This window comes from Otolemur garnettii, unplaced genomic scaffold (genome assembly GCF_000181295.1).
Source record: "Otolemur garnettii isolate 467f Iridium unplaced genomic scaffold, OtoGar3 scaffold00045, whole genome shotgun sequence".
Taxonomy (NCBI): domain Eukaryota; kingdom Metazoa; phylum Chordata; class Mammalia; order Primates; family Galagidae; genus Otolemur; species Otolemur garnettii.
Genome location: NW_003852440.1, coordinates 3,747,223 through 3,765,369, shown reverse-complemented (window position 1 = coordinate 3,765,369; position 18,147 = coordinate 3,747,223). Strand labels below are relative to the sequence as shown.

The 18,147-nt window shown below is 41.7% G+C and overlaps 1 protein-coding gene across 1 annotated transcript in view; it reads right to left on the bottom strand.

Moving 5' to 3' along the window:
* Positions 1-7,504: 7,504 nt before the first annotated feature.
* Positions 7,505-18,147, bottom strand: part of DISP1 (dispatched RND transporter family member 1) — a 65,449-nt gene continuing 54,806 nt past the window's right edge. Inside the window, exons 7-8 of the mRNA XM_003790965.3 lie at positions 16,921-17,018; positions 7,505-11,133 (exon numbers count right to left, since the gene is read on the bottom strand). Of these exons, the coding sequence (XP_003791013.1) occupies positions 7,528-11,133; positions 16,921-17,018 (3,704 nt within the window). The 3' untranslated portion in view covers positions 7,505-7,527. The remainder of the gene's footprint in view (positions 11,134-16,920; positions 17,019-18,147) is intronic.

Here is an 18,147-nt window from a genome sequence, read left to right as displayed (position 1 = left end):
ACTGTGGATTTTGGGCTTTGCTTTCCAATTTTTAGTATTCTGAGACCCTCAAAACGAACATGAAACAAATATAATGTGGCAATGTATGGCAAAGTATGCATAAATAATAAAGAACTAGAAAAATATATATCCACCTAGAATAAGAACTAAAGAGAATAGGGTAGTGAATAATTGTAAGAGTGGTCATAGGAACTGTTAAAATAAATGTAGTCCAAGTATCATGAATCCCCCTCCCTTTCTTTTTAAGAGACTTGTATGCTTCTCCTACCCCAATGTACCAACTACCAGTGCATGCCTTCACACCTGGAAAATATGTTTTATTTTTTGTAGTGAAAAAAATCTCTTTGTTGCCCAGGCTGGTCTCAAACTCCTGACCTCAAGTGAGCCTCCTGCCTTGGCCTCCCAGAGTGCTGAGATTACAGGCATGAGCCACCACACCCAGCCAATGAACCAGTTTTTTAGAAATGACTTAATTATGGTAGGTTTGTATCATAGAACAAAATCCTGGACTCTTGTTTGAAATTTGTCAGGCAGGGGCAGCGCCTGTGGCTCAAAGGAGTAAGGTGCTAGCCCCATATGCCGGAGGTGGTTCAAACCAAGCTCTGACCAAAAAATGGCACACATGAAAAAAAAAAGAAAGAAAGAAAGAAAGAAAGAAATTTGTCAGGTGAGTGATCAAGTTAAGTTCCTTAATCACAATTTCTTTAAATGAGGAAAAAATATATACCCAGGCTAATCCATTCATCCTTTCATCCATTTACTCATTCACTCATTTAAAACTTATTAAGAGACAGCTTACAGTGAAACTGATTTAATTTAGATGAGGATCCATGTAAAGGAGAATAGCAAACTATAAAAGAAACCAAAAACTCTACAAAACAAAACTCCACCACAATATGAAGGATAACCTTAAAATTACCTAGCTTATGAACTTCCAGTAGAGAGTACCTCTGCAGTACCCTAAGAATATAGTGAATCAATACATTGATACAACTTTTGGAACATAAATAAAAATACCTTACCAAAACACAGTGGCGGTCATAAAGGGATAGTCTTTATTATATTGAAGTATTTGCAGCAAATAGGGTCGCTGAAAACTCACACACACATTTCAATAGTCCTGATATGTACAATGTTTACCAGGGAGGTGAGTCCTGGAGCATCTGTGCGACGGTGGATCAGATAGCAGACTGGCCTGCACAGGTGTTTACGGGATGTGCTTTAACAAATACAAAAGGCTGAGAGGCTGAGCATTCCACAGTAGCCTCTTAACGTGCCTTTTCTCATTTAATCCTCACAACCCTGTGAGGCTTCAGTTGATTTTAGTTTACAGAAAACATTGAAGTACTAGAAAGTGGCTGGTCTCGCTCCCTAACTCCAAACCCCTCATTTTAAGGCCCTGCTGCTGCAAACAAGGGTGACTGCAGATGCTCAAGACTATTTGAGTCCTGGTTGTGACATTTCTCACATCTCTCATTTTTTAAAAAATGTCTTACTTGTGCAATTATTTGCTTTGCAAACCCTTTCTTCTTGGAAGGCATTGACTCTGCTTTTTCAGGATGGTAGCTTCCTTAAAGGCAGAGGTTTTTGCTCATGATGGGCCCTGCCTTCGTGCCCCGAATGCCATGGACTTTCAGTCAAGTCTGCTCACTTCGGCACAGCAAGGTGCTGAAGAGAATGCCAGCTCCCTAGGAGACGGTCTGGCCAGGGGAGGCAGATAATTCACCCTACAGTATAGGGCAGTGGATGCTAGTGCTGAAATCTGGTGTCCCCAGTGTTCAAAGGCACAGATCTTACATCTACTCCCTACTCTGATGAAGTTGGGGTGTTCAAGTAAGTGAGGTCACCTGTAGTTTTTCCTTCAGGGTGGCCCAAACTACTTAACAGTGACTTATTGGCCTGCTTCTCCCAAGACCCCAGTGCAATATCAAAACCGAGAATATGAAACCTTCAGTCTACCTCACCCCCAGGGGGCTCAAGTGAATTCTCCCATCCCCAGAGTGTCTCTAACAATCAACCCACAGATGAGAAAAATCCTAGTTTTTGTTTCCAGGACAGGATATGTGCCTAAATGGGCTTTCTGAATCACAGTGATTTAGAGGAAGGATTAAGTTTTGTCTTAAATTTGGCTTTCTAACCCCTGTTCCTTCTCTGATGGTATCATGTAGGTATTTACCAAAGTGCTGTATAATTTGTCATGATTGGCGGGGAAGCCACTCACAGAAGCAAATCCCCCTACATGACAACCAGAGTCCAGGATCCTTTCCAGGGCAGGGCAAAGATACTCAAGTTGAGATCTGTGATGGAATTGTTCAGCAATTTGAGAAGATTCAGTAAGTACCTATTTCATCTGGTGTGTGTGTGTGTGTGTGTGACTAATGTCACATATACTATTCAGGAAACCAAAGCTAAAGAGATCGAGCTTTAGAAAAGAACAAAGAGCCTTGAACTTCAACCTGAGTGAGGAAGTTGTCAGAGATCTGCTTGTTCCTCATGGCCTTTCTTCAGATCTCTTTAGAAACAGAAATTCTGCAGAAGGGAGGGGAAAGCTGTACACACCCCCCTCCTTTAAGTCTGGTGAATTAAGCACTTGATTGCTGCCCGAATACAAACAAAGGGAGATCCCCAGCAGACCACGGTAGAATAGTGGAGCTAGTGCAGAGTGCAGAGCACCCAGGAGAGCCCACATTTACGATTATGTAAAAACGCATGCTACTATTTAAAATGTCTGGTAAAATTTTGCCCAAAGATAATTCTACAGGATCTTTTGTTATTAATGAGATTTGTAATGATCATATTACCTTGCAAAGACAGTAACCCTACAGTCGTTTTTTAAGCTGTGAGGTTTGTTTTCTTAGGCAAGCTAAACAGGCTCTTTGTAATCTTGTTTCGATTATTGGTTTACTTAGCAAATCCTTTCCCCTTTAAAGAGTGGAATGTTAAAAGTCTGGTTCGTTGATCACAAATGTCCAATTAGCGGAGAAAGGTGGAGCAGATTTTACTCTGTCACTTCATGTCAAATTAAAACCAGCTCTTACAAGAACCTTACGGGGTTCCAAGAAAAACTATTTCTTACTAAAAATAATCTTCCCTTTGCTTTGCAGGAAGGTGTATATTACATTTCAGAAAGTTACATAAAAAATATGAGCTTGGAAAGGGTAAATGTCAAAGTTTAGCGGTTCCAGTTGCTTTGAGAACATGGAGTTGACCTCATTTCAGTGTGATCGTCACAGGGTCATGGATTCAATCACACTCATTAAATGAAGCACAGAGTCAGTGACGTGTATCCATTGTAGGGGTCAGGTGAGAATGGTGGAGGTGTTGACTCCTATTTCAAATGCTGGCTTAAATCCCCTAGGAAGAGGACCACGTACTTCTAACAAGTGGGGCCACTGATCCCTTTTCTTATTCATCATAAAGTTCTCCAGGTTACCTAAATAAAACCCTTGAAGAACATCCAGGCTAGGAAGAACCCTTTCTTGGTCTGTGACTTCTGAATGCAGGACATCATTGCTTTATGCCCTCTCCATAGAACTTAACAGCACACAAATCTCCCAAATCTCAAAGTCTATGTGGCCTGGTTGAGTTGGTGAAGTGTGTCCTATTTGGCATTGTGTTGTCAACTTCAGGTTCTATCTGACAGCGCCAGGGAGCTGCTGGAAACTGTGCTGATCCAGTTACCTGCTGTTCTCGTGTGCACACCCTTTGGTTTATAAAGCCAATGAAAAGAGAAATGACATCTTTTCACCAAAAAAATCCAAAATTAAGGCAGTTAAAACACTGCTAAGAACAAACATCCGAAGATTCTACTAATCAATCATATATATTTATTACTTATATTATTCTATGTATCAAATGCAAAGATATAAAACCTTTCAGTGCACAAAACCAAACATTAATGAAAGTGGCTGTTTAACAACAACAAAATGTATATATAGGTTAAAGTAACAATAATTGGAGATAAACTAAAGGCCAGCAAACATTTTGGAAAGATCCACAGTGTTATAAAGGATATTTGGACATCACAGTTCCTTTTGCATTAAAAAAGAAATCCCCTGATGATTTCAAATTTCTAATTCTGTGGCTATGTTTAAACATTATTTAAAAACTCCAATTGAGTCTTTGGATTCTTTTTTAACATAGGTTTAATTTTTCTTTTCTTCTAAAATGACTCCTCTCATTAAAGTGAAAAGATGCAGCTGTTTTTAAAGCGACTGTTTCCTCACATTTCACTCATCAACTGTCCTCACTGCGGGGGGTGGGAGGGGGGATAGTTTCCATGTGAGCCAATGGGAATTGGGAACATTTCCTAATCTCCTGTAAGATCTCATTTGTAAACTACTCTTCACATCAACCCATGCACAAGTTTTAAAATCTAGAATGAGTGAGGCTGGGTCATAGATTATTGTCGTGAAATGTCACAGCAGCTTAGCCTTCAAGGAACATTGTTCTAGGAGGATGTGCGTTTTACAGCAATTACACACAGGAAATGAATACACACGGATGAAGCTATGAACTTACTTCAGACATGGTTCGTCTCTGTGAAAATCTTCTTGCTCTTGGCCCTTACCATTTTTCAATCAAAGAGGGATTTAAAAAGTGACCTTGCAGGGAAGAAGTCAGGTACAAATTTGGTAACAGACTCAAGCCTTCAAGGTGTGTTCTGTTATAGTAACAGACAACACGAAAATCCCTTCCATAAGCAAATACCATCCAGGTTACAAATATTTAACAGTGAAAGGGCTCTTTCCCCTAGGTATAATTTAACCTCTTATATGCTCTACAGATTCTAAGAGGATAATACATGAAATTTCTTTATAAACAACTAAAAATAATGATTCTTTACTGCCTCGTAGTGATAAATTAAAAATTTTTAAATACTATTCTAAGCCCAGCAAATGAATTCTTTTTTTTTTTTTTTTTTTTGAGATGGAGCCTCAAGCTATCCCCCTGGGTAGAGTGCCATGGCATCACGCTCACAGCAACCTCCAACTCCTGGGCTCAAGCGAGTCTCCTGCCTCAGCCTCCCAAGTAGCTGGGACCACAGGCGCCCGCCACAATGCCCGGCCATTTTTTAGTTGCAGCCATCATTGTTGTTTGGCGGGTCCAGGGCTGGGGATTCAAACCCGCCACCTTAGGTGTATGTAGCTGGCGCCTTATCGGGCTTGAGCCACAGGCGCCGAGCCAGCAAATGAATTCTTAAAAAAAAAATTCCCGTTATGAAAAACATAGTCAATTCAGAGTCCAAAGTCCCAGATGAAATATGTGTGAAAAGGATTCACTACCACTTTCCAGGCTCAGGGTAATTAAGCAGAGCAGGCGCAGTAAGAAAGGGCCCTCCTGTTCCTTCCAGAGCAAGCCTGATAGAAGTAACCGTGCCTTCATGAGGGAGGCCCCAAGCAGAAGATGTACGAAGTCTCTTCTCCTTTCACTCCAGTTTTTCATTTTCTAAATCAAATGACACTTAGTTTGCCTGAAAAGTCATCCAGGTTAAACTATCTGTAAAGAAATTCCCATCTCTAAAGCCCTTAACTTTGATCTGTGTCCATGCCCAGCCAAAAGGTGCCATGAAATCTTCACTAGCCAACTTCTTTATGATTACACATTTCAGAAGGAAAACCAAGTGCTGGGCATTGTGATGCCTCGTTTCAAGTGTTCCCTCTTCTCTTCCCCTTATTTGTCTAACCGAGTGCAACAGGAGCGGACGTAGCTCCTGAGCATCAGTGTAACACACTGACTGGCTGGAAGAATCAGCCCAGCAATGTGAGGGAGACCTCGAGGGTTTAATTCATTACAAGCTGTGGGAGAGTTAGCGGTAATACTTAGGCCAAAAGGTATTTCCATCTGTTGGTGAATTAGCGAGGAGTATCGTCCACTCTCCTGGGGGCTGGTCCTCTTCCTCATGGTGTTATCCAGGTCTCTTTTGAGTACTGCATCTGCCCTGGGAATTTGACAGACTTAACCATGGGAGACCACAGTTGCTCAATCCTGGTCATGGGAAGGACAATTGAGTGAACTGAGGATGTTAGTGTGGGGGGCAAATGATTACTGTTTTCAAATATCTGCAGGGATACCATGTGGCAGAAAGATCACAGATGTTTATTTTCACTTGGAGGACAGAATAAGGATCAGCTGGTAGAAAAACTACAGGGCAACAGATTTAGGTTCAAGTAAAGTAGATGCATAGTATGTTCCTTGCCACTCAAGTATTCGAGCAAAGGCTGGAAAGCTACTTAACAGAAACGTGGTTTGGCGGAGGCGAGTGGAGGCAATGACCCATAGGAGCCCCTCTAGCTCCTGATGGCTTATTTTCAGGTCCCAGAGTAACATGCAGATAGAATTTGGAAAACTGTTCTCAGAAAATAACTAAGAACTTTTGAAAAGAACCATTATATTTAGAAATATTTTCACAAGTCTTTTTCAGAGGACAAATTGGAGATGGAATCCCAAAAGGAAGCAGAATGCAGAGGAACCCTCCCTGAGAGGGGCTGGAATGCACAAAGTATCAGGTGACACCGCTGATAAGGGCTCTGTCATCTGAGCTGTTGTTCCCCAGAAAGCATGCTCCATGGTTGCAGACTGGTCTAACAGGACACAGACACGTGTCATTCAAGATGCTGCCTGAAGGCTTAGCACTTCCAGATGTCAGGTGCACAATAAAATCATATCGGCTTCTCTTGAGACCCTTAGGGCCAAAGGTGGAAACAAAACTTCTCACAAGTTCCCTTACTCTGAATGCTTCAGGAGGCCACGGGACACTGACACAGGCCTATCTTTGTCATCATGCAATTTGTTCTGTGAAGTACAGTGCTATTTTGGGTGATCACATCTCTTTATTCATACTCTCCCTTCTGTGGCACGAACATAATTGTGGCCTGACACAAAATCATGCCCAAGACTCCGTGGTTAACAAATAGAATAATTGTACATTTTGGCTAATGTGGGAAAGATACCAATTTGTATATAAATGTGTCAGTGGCTTCACGTAAAGTCTACTAATGTAGACAAGTGGAATGCACTATTAGTGTCTGGCAATTAATTTTTAAATGAGGCCTCACTAAAAATGTAAATTTTAATGTTTGGCATTATTAAAATTTGGGCAATTCCTGGCATTTATGTTGAACAATCGAAAGTCCTAATTACTATCAACCCAGCATGTCAGAATAAAGACAGAGGCAAACATGACCGCCTGGGAGAGCTACAACTGCCAGGCAACTTGAGCTTTAAATCTCTGTCACTGCCATGGGAGGGTACAAAGAAAGTTATTTTTTAAGCTGGGCATAAACGTAAAAAACACCTATACCTTTTGCAAATATAAAATCCAATATTCAGCCAATCCAATAATCTAATACACTCATCAGATTGGTTTGTTCATTGTGCACATAGAATATAAAAATATTCCATAATTTTTAACAATGCAGAACAGGCTTGTTCCTATATTTTGGGCTTCCTTTCTAAAGTTCTGGATTTTAATTCCAATTCAAAAGAATGACTGAGGCACTGGTTCTGAATTTAATGCTATATTTATTATAGTGTTTTTATTAACAAACTTTCACCAGAAAGTTCCGAGTGTGTTAATACAGCAGGCACATTGGCTTCAATGTTTGGCATTTGGCAGTCCACAGAATTGCACTTCACTCTCACAATTCTGCCACAGCTTTCCAGATTATTTGGGTAAGACCTATAACCAGCTTCCCCCATTAAATGGTTAAATAGAAATTTGGGTTCATCCTCGTTTAAACGTTCTGAGTTCCCAACTCCATCGGTCTGGGAGAAGTGCAGCTCCGCTTTCCTTCCTGCCTTGTTGGGCTGACACGCTGACCCGGAAGCCTCGTCTTCAGTCTCTCCGCTGCTCTCCAGGGTTCCGGCACCTCTGTTTGTACAGAGCGCCCTTTGGTTATTCTCACGCTGGCAACATGCTTTGAGCACAGACCCAGTGCCTGTGCAGACAGTCGGCGATGGCTCTGCTCTCTTTGGAAGGTGCGCCTCTGTACTCTGAGGACTGTGTACACTGGCCCCAACTTTTTCTTGGGCCTGAATATGCTGCCTTGGGTGGAGGAAGAAATTCCTAGGCAGAGAATTCTGCATTCCCGGTGGCTTCACTCCACCCTGCAGGCAGGGGCACTGGTGGACGTGTGCGATGGGATGCACAAAGCCCTCGGTGGACGGGTGCGTGGCCTTCAAAGGTGCCATGCTGTTTTGGATCTGGACAAAGCTGGCAGCAGGAGCACATTGGTGGCATAAGCAGTCTCCCATCTGCTGACAAGAGTGTGGGCCATATTTCAAGCGTCTGTAGGCATTTGGGCAGCTACATCTCTGATTCAGAGAGAAGAAGTGACACATGGTGTGCTGTTCGATGGAGGGCGGTAACAGGGCAGAGCTAGGGTCACACTTGGTGCTTTTGCTGAGTTCGCTGCTGTAAGCTGCAGACACAGGCATCCCTAAATTCTTTGCTTGGCTGTTAAAAAATTCAGATGTGCAGATGTGGGTCTCTTCATAAGTGGCCTTCTCAGAGGCAGTGCAGCTGTGGGATGCATGAGGTTCTAATTCATAAAACTCGTGCTCCAGTTCAGATTTTTGGCCCCTGGAATCTAAACAATAAGCATTCATGGTATGCGTTTTGCTTTGTCCTTTGTCAGCAGAACTGGCAGACAAGCCATGAGAAAAGGCACTGCATTGTAGTCTTTTAGGTAAAGGAATCTGACCACAGGTGCCCTGCGGTCCAAGGCACCGACACATGCACTGGAAAAAGAAGGTGGCAAAAGCCCAGCTGACGCACATGATGAGCATCATAAAGGTGCCCAGCTGGGTATAGGCCAGGACCGTGGACGGCATCATCATGGCCCCGGCCACAAAGGTGGTCAGGGCGGCCATGGCGATTGCTGAGCCCATGCGACTCAGGGAGAAGATGACCTTGCCTTCTCGGTCGGGATCCGGAGCCAAGCGGTACGCGACCCCGTAGTGGACTGCAAAGTCTACAGACAAGCCGACAGCGACTGAAATGGTGACGGACTCCAGGACATTCAGCTCCCAGCCCAGCAGGACGAGAGAACCAACAGTGACAAATATAGTTCCAGCTATTGAAACGATGGCATAAAGGCTTATGATGATGTTCCAAGTTGTGAGCAGCATCACACTGAATGCAACTGCCACGGACAGCCCCATGGCAATGAGGGTGCCATCGGAGAGGCTATCCTGGAGGTCATAGAACTCCAGATTGCTGACGAACCAACCGTTGCTCAGGCCCTCAGGGGCTGAACTCAGCTCATTGGAAATCCAGGAGTCCACCTCTTTGTAAAACTGATGCATCTTCTCATAAGCCAGTGTGAAGAGGTAGGTGCTCTGGAACTCGAGCACTACTGCCCTGATGGTGTCGTTGATGTCAAATCTCGGCCCTGGGGTTTTGCTGTCCAAATGGTACCCTGTACTCCTTTCCAGCTCCATGATAGCTCTCTTGATGCACAGTTCAAAGATCTCTTGCTTATAGGGGAAGCTCCAGCGGCTGCAGCATGGGGCAGGCTCGTCACAGACCTGGTTTTCCATCCACTGTTTGAATGTCTCAATGAAGCAGCTGGTGAAGTCCTGTTCGTCAGTCTGGTAAAAGAATGTCTGGTTTCTCAGTTTTTGACAGAAGTGCAAAATCCAGGCCTGGGAAGCTGGGCTAGCAATGTTAAAACTGCTATCCAGTGTCAACTTCCCTTTACTCTTGGGATTTAGTGGATTGCCATTGTCTTCTGGGGACACCCCCCAGATTACCGTGATGGGCATGTGGAGCTCCTCGCCGTGGTGCACGCGTTCAAACATGAAAAGCTTTTTGTATTCAGCATCGTAGCGCTCAAAAGGGTGAGACGACCTGAACACCTGGAACTCGGACAGCTCCAGGGAGGGCAGCTTCATCTTTGGATTTATAAATACAATGTAGGCCCCCCCCACAGTCAAGGCAAGGAACCAGAGCAGCCAAAAGTAGCGAAACTTAATGACAATGCACGGCAGCACTTTTTCAAAAAAAATTCGAGATGCTTCTGAAATGCTAAAAAGTACTTTGTGACACTTCTGGCAAGCCACTGTCCAGCAGCTTTTGTTATCATATATTTGTTGCTGGGGCTTTTTGAAGCAACTGAATATATTAAGAAGATATCGCTCATGCAGTACAACAACTGCTGGAAGCCACGTGACCATCAGGACGTAATTCACCAATATAGCTGTCCCTGCGTAAACCCCGAAGCATCTGATTGCCGTGATGTTGCTGACATAGTTAGCGTAAAAGGCAGCAGCAGTGGTAAAACTGGTGACGAACATGGAGAGGGCGGCATGTTGCAAGGTGATGCTTACTGTTTCTGAGGTTTCCGCGTGAGGCTTGTCAAATTTGGTGTAGTTCCAAACATCACACAGAACAAAAGCATCATCTGCTCCAATTCCAACCAAAATAATGAGGGCAGTGAGGTTCATAAAAGGAAAAAATTCGAAGTTAAATACTACACGATAGAGAAAATAGGAAACAATCAAAGAACTGATTATCGCAAACATTGTCATCAGCGTGATAAACATGGACTTGGTGTAGACGCACATGACTACAAGGACAATCACAATGGCTATGGCAGGATACACAGTATCCATTAGGAGATAATCCTGAAACAAACTGTGTTTGATACCAAACTCAATCCCGGTGATGGTAGTCACCCCGTCAGAAGAGTTCCAGTTTTCGAAGTTGTCCAGGTAAATGTTCATCATACTCTCTCCTTTCTCTGTGGGAGAGAAGAGCATGCTGTATTTTAAAGCTGGCATGGCGTAGTCGGCCATCTTTGGGGTCAGAAAGTCTTTGTCCACCAGGTAGTGCAGGATCTGGTACACAGCATTGTACTTGGTACATTTGCGTGGCACATTGGTGCACTTGAGCTGGTCCTTTCTCCTGGCTGCCATGTCCCAGCAGTCCGGCCCTAGAGTGCCATTTTGGTAGTGTTTGGCACAGGTCCGAAGCAGCTTCAAGGTGTGAGAAACGTCCCGCTCGACAATTTTCTGACAGGATGACCTGTTGTTCAGAATGGCAATATAGTTTCCCAGTGTCCAACTGGGGCAGCAGGAAGCAGCAGTGGTCCTCTGGCAGAGATCTCCAAACTGGGGATGAGATCTGATCTGCAGAGACAGAGACAAGCAGAAGGCTGCAGCTTAAACTAGCTCACCATGGCCTTGAGGGAGGGGCAGGTACAGCAGCTAAATTCCTCTACTCTTCAGCTGAGTGAGACGCCTCCCCCATGAGCTGTCTCAGGTGGCAGGCACTCTCCAGGTCGCTTTATTTTGAACAACAAACTCTGGTCTGGGGATGACATATAAGTGTGAAACAACTTCAACCAATGGAAGTTTTATTTAAGAAAGGAGGTAAAATTGACACCTACTTAGTAAATAAGTCTTTTCAAAGTCTCTTTAAAAAGCAATAAAGTAGACAGGTCATGAAGCTTATGTATATATACCTAAATGATTAATTAAGAAAACAATTGTGCAATTGATAGATAACAAATTTGTGGCTTTGCCCAAAATTTTTGGTTCTCAGCATATTTTTGATGACTGAAATAATGTTGATTGTTGTATTTTAATCAACACCGTTGGAAGCACAGATGATATTCCCTAGAAAACTGCTATGTTCTGAATGCATTCCTCCAAAACTCCTATGTTGAAACCTAATCCCCATGTGAAGGTATTAAGAGGTGGGGCCTTTTGGTAGGTGATTAAATCACCAAGCAGGAACTCCAGAGAATGGGATTAGTGCTCTATGACAGAGGCTGGTGGGAGCTTGCTTCTCCCTCCCTACAACCCATGAGGTACAGAAGGTGCCGCCCGAGAGAAACAGGCCCTCACCAGACACCGAACCTGTTAGTTCCTTCATCTTGGAGTTTCCAGCTTCCTCCAGAACTAAAGGAAATAAATTTGTGTTGTTTATAAATCACCTCGTCTAAGGTACTTTGTTTCAGCAGCCCAAATAGGCTAAGATAAAGACAAGTGGGTCAAAAAGCGACCTCAGTAACATCAAAGTGCTGATGTCAAGATGCATGTAAGACTGTGACCAAAACTGTTTCTTGAAATACAGTAGAAAAAGGCAATTAAAATATTACTTATATCTGTTTTTAAGTAAACATATATGTTTATGATTAATAAATATTTAAGTATGAATTTAATTATTTCTTCCACAAAGTTTATTCAAGTTGGCTACAATCCTTTTCTGGGAACTTTCTCTTTTGGTAAGTAGGGGACTTCTGCCTATTAGCAAATATAATACTTCTGGATTTAATGTGGATAGTTTTTCTTTTGAATGCTATTCCTGGAGAGAGTTGTTCTTATTATAGAAAGTTGAAAAATTGTTCCATTACTGGCACTGCTAGACCATGGTGAAGTCAGTATAATTCCATTCTGAAAATTAGATGAAAGGCCCCTCTTCCTGAAAGTGAGAATGAAAAACATTTCCTTCTCCTGAGCTTGACCAGATACTTCTCTTTCAAAGCACTCGAGCTCAAGATGCCCTGGTCCTGTCCCTTTCTCTCATCTCTATTTACCAAAGGCTGTTTGTTCTAAGGAAGAAACTCCAAAGTTCGAGGAGGCTGTGAATATTTTTTTCCTAGCAGGATTACAAACACTCTTTACCTTGATTACACTAGATTTTCTCAACCATACATTGAAATGTCTTCTCAAAGTAGAGGAGAAGCAGGCACAAATCACCTCTTTGAGACTTAGACTTATCCAAGAATCAAGCTACTTATGAGCTCTAAACCCTGTTGGTCAAGATACTTTACTGGGACTGATCCTATGGGGGGTGGGTACAGAAGAAACAAGACTGACCATGTATCCAGAACTCTTGAAGTCTGGGTGACCTTCACGTAAGGATTCATAATACTAGTTTCTCTACTTTTGCATATCTTAGAAAATTTCCATAGTAAAAATTTGTTTGTTTGTTTTTAAAGATTCTCTGTTGGGGGTAAAGAAAAATCGAGTCAAAAGAGTATTGTTCAAATGTAATAAAATAATATTTAGTTTAACAAAGCCTTCATTTTTAGGTTCATTTTTAAAAGCCATAATTAACATTTCATAAAACAGGATAATTCATATTTGGTTCCAGGTAAAAACATTTACATATGCTACTTTGGAGAAAAATGCACCACCTAGTCAACAGGGGGAAACCCTGCAGTGATGTGTTTCTGGGTTTCATGGGAGAACACCAGTTTGATCCCACAAAGAATAATATACAAATCCTTAGGGTTGGCTTGGTGAATTAAAAAGGTAATTCATTCCAGTGTCTGACAGTTTTCAGATGGAAGAAAATGAATTATATCCATTATGAAACCCACTATGAGCTAGGAGGAACACATTTATAGTTGCTGAAGTAACCAAATGCCAAAGATAAAGAAAAAATTGCCAACCAAAACTGGGGGAAAAAAATAATTCTGTCCTTGAATAACCATTTCAAATAATATAACTTTTTTTTTTCTTTTTTTTTGCAGTTTTTGGCGAGGGCCGGGTTTGAACCCACCACCTCTGGTATATGGGGCCAGTACCCTACTCCTTTGAGCCACAGGCGCTGCTTATATAACTTTTCTTTAATGTGTATATGTGCACATGTTTAACCACAGATTAAAAAGTTAGACATTATAAACACAGACCAAATAGTACTTTGATGGCTGCTATTAAAAGCAAGATCTAGTAAACCACTGGGCAGTAAATTCTCAGTTTCAAAGGTGATGTTGGTTTGTGTTCGCTCTTTGGGAAAACAGTTTTTGAGGATTTCTACAGGGAAGGAAATAAAGAGAAAAGACATCATGACCGGTAGTTTCCAACTTCCCGGAGTTGGATGCCAGTAGTCTGAATGGAAAGGAATGGAGGTCAAGGATCTCCACTTTCAGGGAGTGAAGCTGAATGTTCCTGGCCATCTGCCCATTAACACACAATTTTCCTGAACATCTACACAAGTGACTAGGGCACAGTGGTCCATGCCCACAAGTTGCTCACAGTGTGGCAGGGAAGTCAGACACAAAACCAAATAACTGCAACTCAGTATGAGAGATAGTGTACTGTGCACGGAGACAGAAGGGCCTACAGAAGGAGCACGAAAGTCTATGTGTGGTGTGATGGCAGCACTGAATTAGTCATCTGTGACCGAGTAAGATAAACACAGAAGCATGGATTATACTGTGGGGCTTAAAGACATGGGCAAGCAAGTATATGTGTATCTTTCTTTAGAAAGCAGACAAATTTTGCCATGGTTTTGGAAATTATTCATAGGAATAATTTCAAAATCTTTGAAGTTTATAAAAATAAAAATAGAGGTAGTGACAGCAATTTCTGGTAACCCTCTCATGAGAAGCATAGGCTTTCAAATTGTAGTTACTCCGAAAATGGGTTATTTTAAGGACTCATTTTGCTTATGTAGCTATAGCATGCCTCTGTACCCTGGCATAGTGAGGCAGCAGCAGAGGTGGCCTTGACGTAAAAGAGGGGGCAAAGGAAGAAAAGAGAGAGAAGAAAAGAAACCAGCAGAACTTTAAATGATACTTTACCTCTCACAACTATGGCTAAATTGTAGATATTTTAAGAAGCAGGGTTTGGGGCGGTGCCCGTGGCTCAAGGAGTAGGGCACCGGCCCCATATGCCAGGGGTGGTGGGTTTGAGCCAGGCCCTGGCCAAAAACTACAAAAAAAAAAAAAAAAAACCAAAAAAAGAAGAAGAAGCAGCTGGGAAAAGAATAAAGGGAGGAAAATTAAGCCCTTAAGACCAGGTTCAACTGATTGGGGTGCTCTCTTTCCTCAAGCAACAAAGTTCCCCATTCGTTGTAAGTATAAGGGGATCCCAGGGAGAAAAGAAAAAGCAAGGGCTCCAGAGCCCTCTTTAAACCAACAATCAAAATACATATTTTTGACATTCTCCAGCTGTTTACAAAAGTTACCCTACTAAGCAGAGTCTCAAACACCAAATTTCAGATCTCTTTTACAAGCTGAGTCCTCAACTTTTACAATGCACTGAGAGAGGGATGAATGGTTTCCAGCAGAGTTAAGGTGGAGAGACACTTCTGGTTGCTAAGGAGTATCTGCCAGTGCACCCCACTCAAAGGTCAGAAAGAAATGGAAAACCTTGGGGAACCAAAGGAGGCTCCTTTTGCAAGAGTCTAAGAAAACAAGGATTTTTGTCAGGAGGTAGACAAAAGACCAGGAACAGAAGCTGTTCGCTTCGGAAACCGATACCTGGCTGAATTATGAGTGTAAGTAGCATGTAATTTAAATGGAATCTGGAGTTTGAATTAAATGTGTTACAAACTCTGGGCAGGCTACTATCAAAACATCTGGTCCCACTGAGATATTATTCTAATTACCAGACATTTTCTAGAGTTAACCCACTAACAATTAAGCTCCTCTGCTCTGGATCATACGATTGTATCCCACTTAACTTGATAGCTGTTAATAATCAAGCGCCTTAGCAAAATAGCCAGGACTGGGGTGGTGAAAAAAAAAACAACTGGCAAGTAACCCAGGACAGTCAAACTACCAAAACAAGTAAAAATCCTAAAAGGGTCTTGAGACTTGGAGAGACTCAGGACACTCAAAAAATGTGCAGTAATAGACATTTCTTGGGTCTATTCTTCAAATTCTCACAAGAGGACCACAATACTACTCTCTTCCCAATTAACCGCCAAAGCATAAGCTCTTAGTTGGTGACCTAGAAAATATGCTTGTGCTGCCAGGGATTACGAACTTAAACACACAGGTGTCCAATCCTCATCATGAATCCAGCAGGGAAAAATATGTAGACAAGCTGAGTCATCCAGTCCTTTAAATCAGTGACCCCCCAACCTTTTTAGTACCAGAGACAGGTTTTATAGAAGATGATTTTTAAACAGAAGGGGGCCAGGAGAGATAGTTTTCAGATGATTCAAGCATATTACATTTGCTGTGCATGTGACTTCTATTATCATTACATTCTAATATACGGTATTATATATTAGAATATAAGTATTATTTCATTATATATTAGAATGTAATGATAACAGAAGTAAAGGGCACAAACTGACACACCATATTGCGGAATCAGTGGGTTGTCGGGCCAGCTTTTAGCAGGGCACATGATTTGATTTTTAACTAACCAGTGATTTTACAGTTTAGATTTATGCTAGGAATACAATGCGTTCCTTTTCTGCCTGGTTGCTGTTCTTGGACAGGTCTGTCAGGGACATCAGAAAGAGTTTCTATTTAGAGAAATTGCCTCAGAACACATGAAATCAACAGCTCTTCCAAACCCATAAGCTGAATTTACATTTTCTTGCATTGACACATTTTTGGCTCTGGAGAAGACCAAAAGAGAAAGTCCTTGTCTTCTTTTATCCTGGTATCTTGGAAAGCTGAAAGGTCCTCAGCACTCAGGGCAATCTGTACTGGATTTCTCTGGCCACTTACCTAGATACTGTATTTCTGCCCTTTGATGCCCTCTTTCCCAGCCTGCTCCCTAAATTTCCCTTTGAGGTCACCAGTGTAAATGAATCATTGATTGCCAAAGAGGCAGGCATTTAATCGCATAGTTAAGATGCTGACAAGTGTCTTGGGAACAACATGTAATGACCAATGACACTAGATTAGCAAAGAGACAAAATATAACAAAAGAAAAAGCAGTTTTAACTATTATCCTAAAAAGAAATATGGTGTGAAATAACAGAGATGACCATCGCAGCTAAAGAATGGGAGTGGGAAAGAAAAGGAAGGTGGCAGGTTTTAAAGGTGGGAGACACAGGACACCTTGGTCCCAGGATCTGTGAGTGTGCAAAGTTGGCCTGCTGGTGTTTACTCCTCAGTAGGTAAGCCTCTTGGGTAACTCCACCTGGGTCAGCAGTAAAAGAAATTTTAATAACGTAACTTTATTTGTGCTAACAGGTTTCACTTTTATTTTACATACCCTGGAATTATCTACATTGCACATTGATTTAATTGCAGGTAAATTCCATAATGTTTCCCCTCCAGCTGAAGTAAATACCACTCTGGAATATCGGTCACCTGGTGATAACAAAAAAAGAAAAGGAAAGGATTTATAAATTATTCATTTATTTCATAAGACTTAGCATTCAGAAACAACTCCAACTGGGAAACCATATGGACAATTCATTACCAGCAGGGGACTCTCTCCTTCAATAAATTCCAAAACAAAATGTTTAAAAAAAAAAAGAAAAGAAAAAAAGCAATACTATATATTGCCTTATCTCAGATCCTTTGTCTGCTCACTACATCTTAAAATTATAGGCACTACATAAGAAATCTATTTCTGATCAGGCCATAATTAGGAAGAAAAAGCCATAAGAATTTTGGATAGGAAATTAATTAAAAGACTCCCTCTTAATTTCATAATATATCACCATAATAATGGTAAATAAAATTAAAACATGATGCACTAAGGAATATCAAGAATGGATTATAAGGATGTTCTCTCTGACAGTTAACTAGAGAGGAAAGATAGTGGGTGATCAATTTAAAAGCACTAAAAATAGTCAAACTAATTCCGTTATGGAATGCTGACCTACACTATTTAAGTACATAGTCTCTCTGTTACACCAGAACCAAGAAAAAAAAATTTGAAAATCAGATTCATACAAAACTAATCATTAATACAAAGTATATGATATATTGGAAACTAGCATGGTTTGGAGTCAGACCTGGGTATAACCAGATCTTGTCATTTACTAGCTGTGCGACCTTAGGCAGCTAATAACTTCTCTGAGCCTTGTTCCTCATCTTTAGAATGTGGTTTCCCCACCACAACAATGCCCATCTCAAATAGTTGTGAGAATTAAATGTGATAATAAAAAATAGGTGCTTAACAAATATTGTCTCCTCAGTCATTAAAAATAACTTAATATGTGGCTTAGTGAGTAGGGCGCTGGCCCGATATACCAAGGAGGCAGGTTCAAATGCAGCCCTAGCCAAACTGCAACAAACAAATATCTGGGTGTTGTGGTGGGCACCTGTAATCCCAGCTACTTTGGAGGCAGAGGCAAGAGAATTGCCTAAGCCCAAGAGCTAAAAGTTGCCGTGAGCTGTGATGTCACAGTACTCTACTGAGGGTGACAGGGTGAGACTCTGTCTCTTAAAAAAATAATAATAACAACTTAACCTGAGGCAAGGAATACAA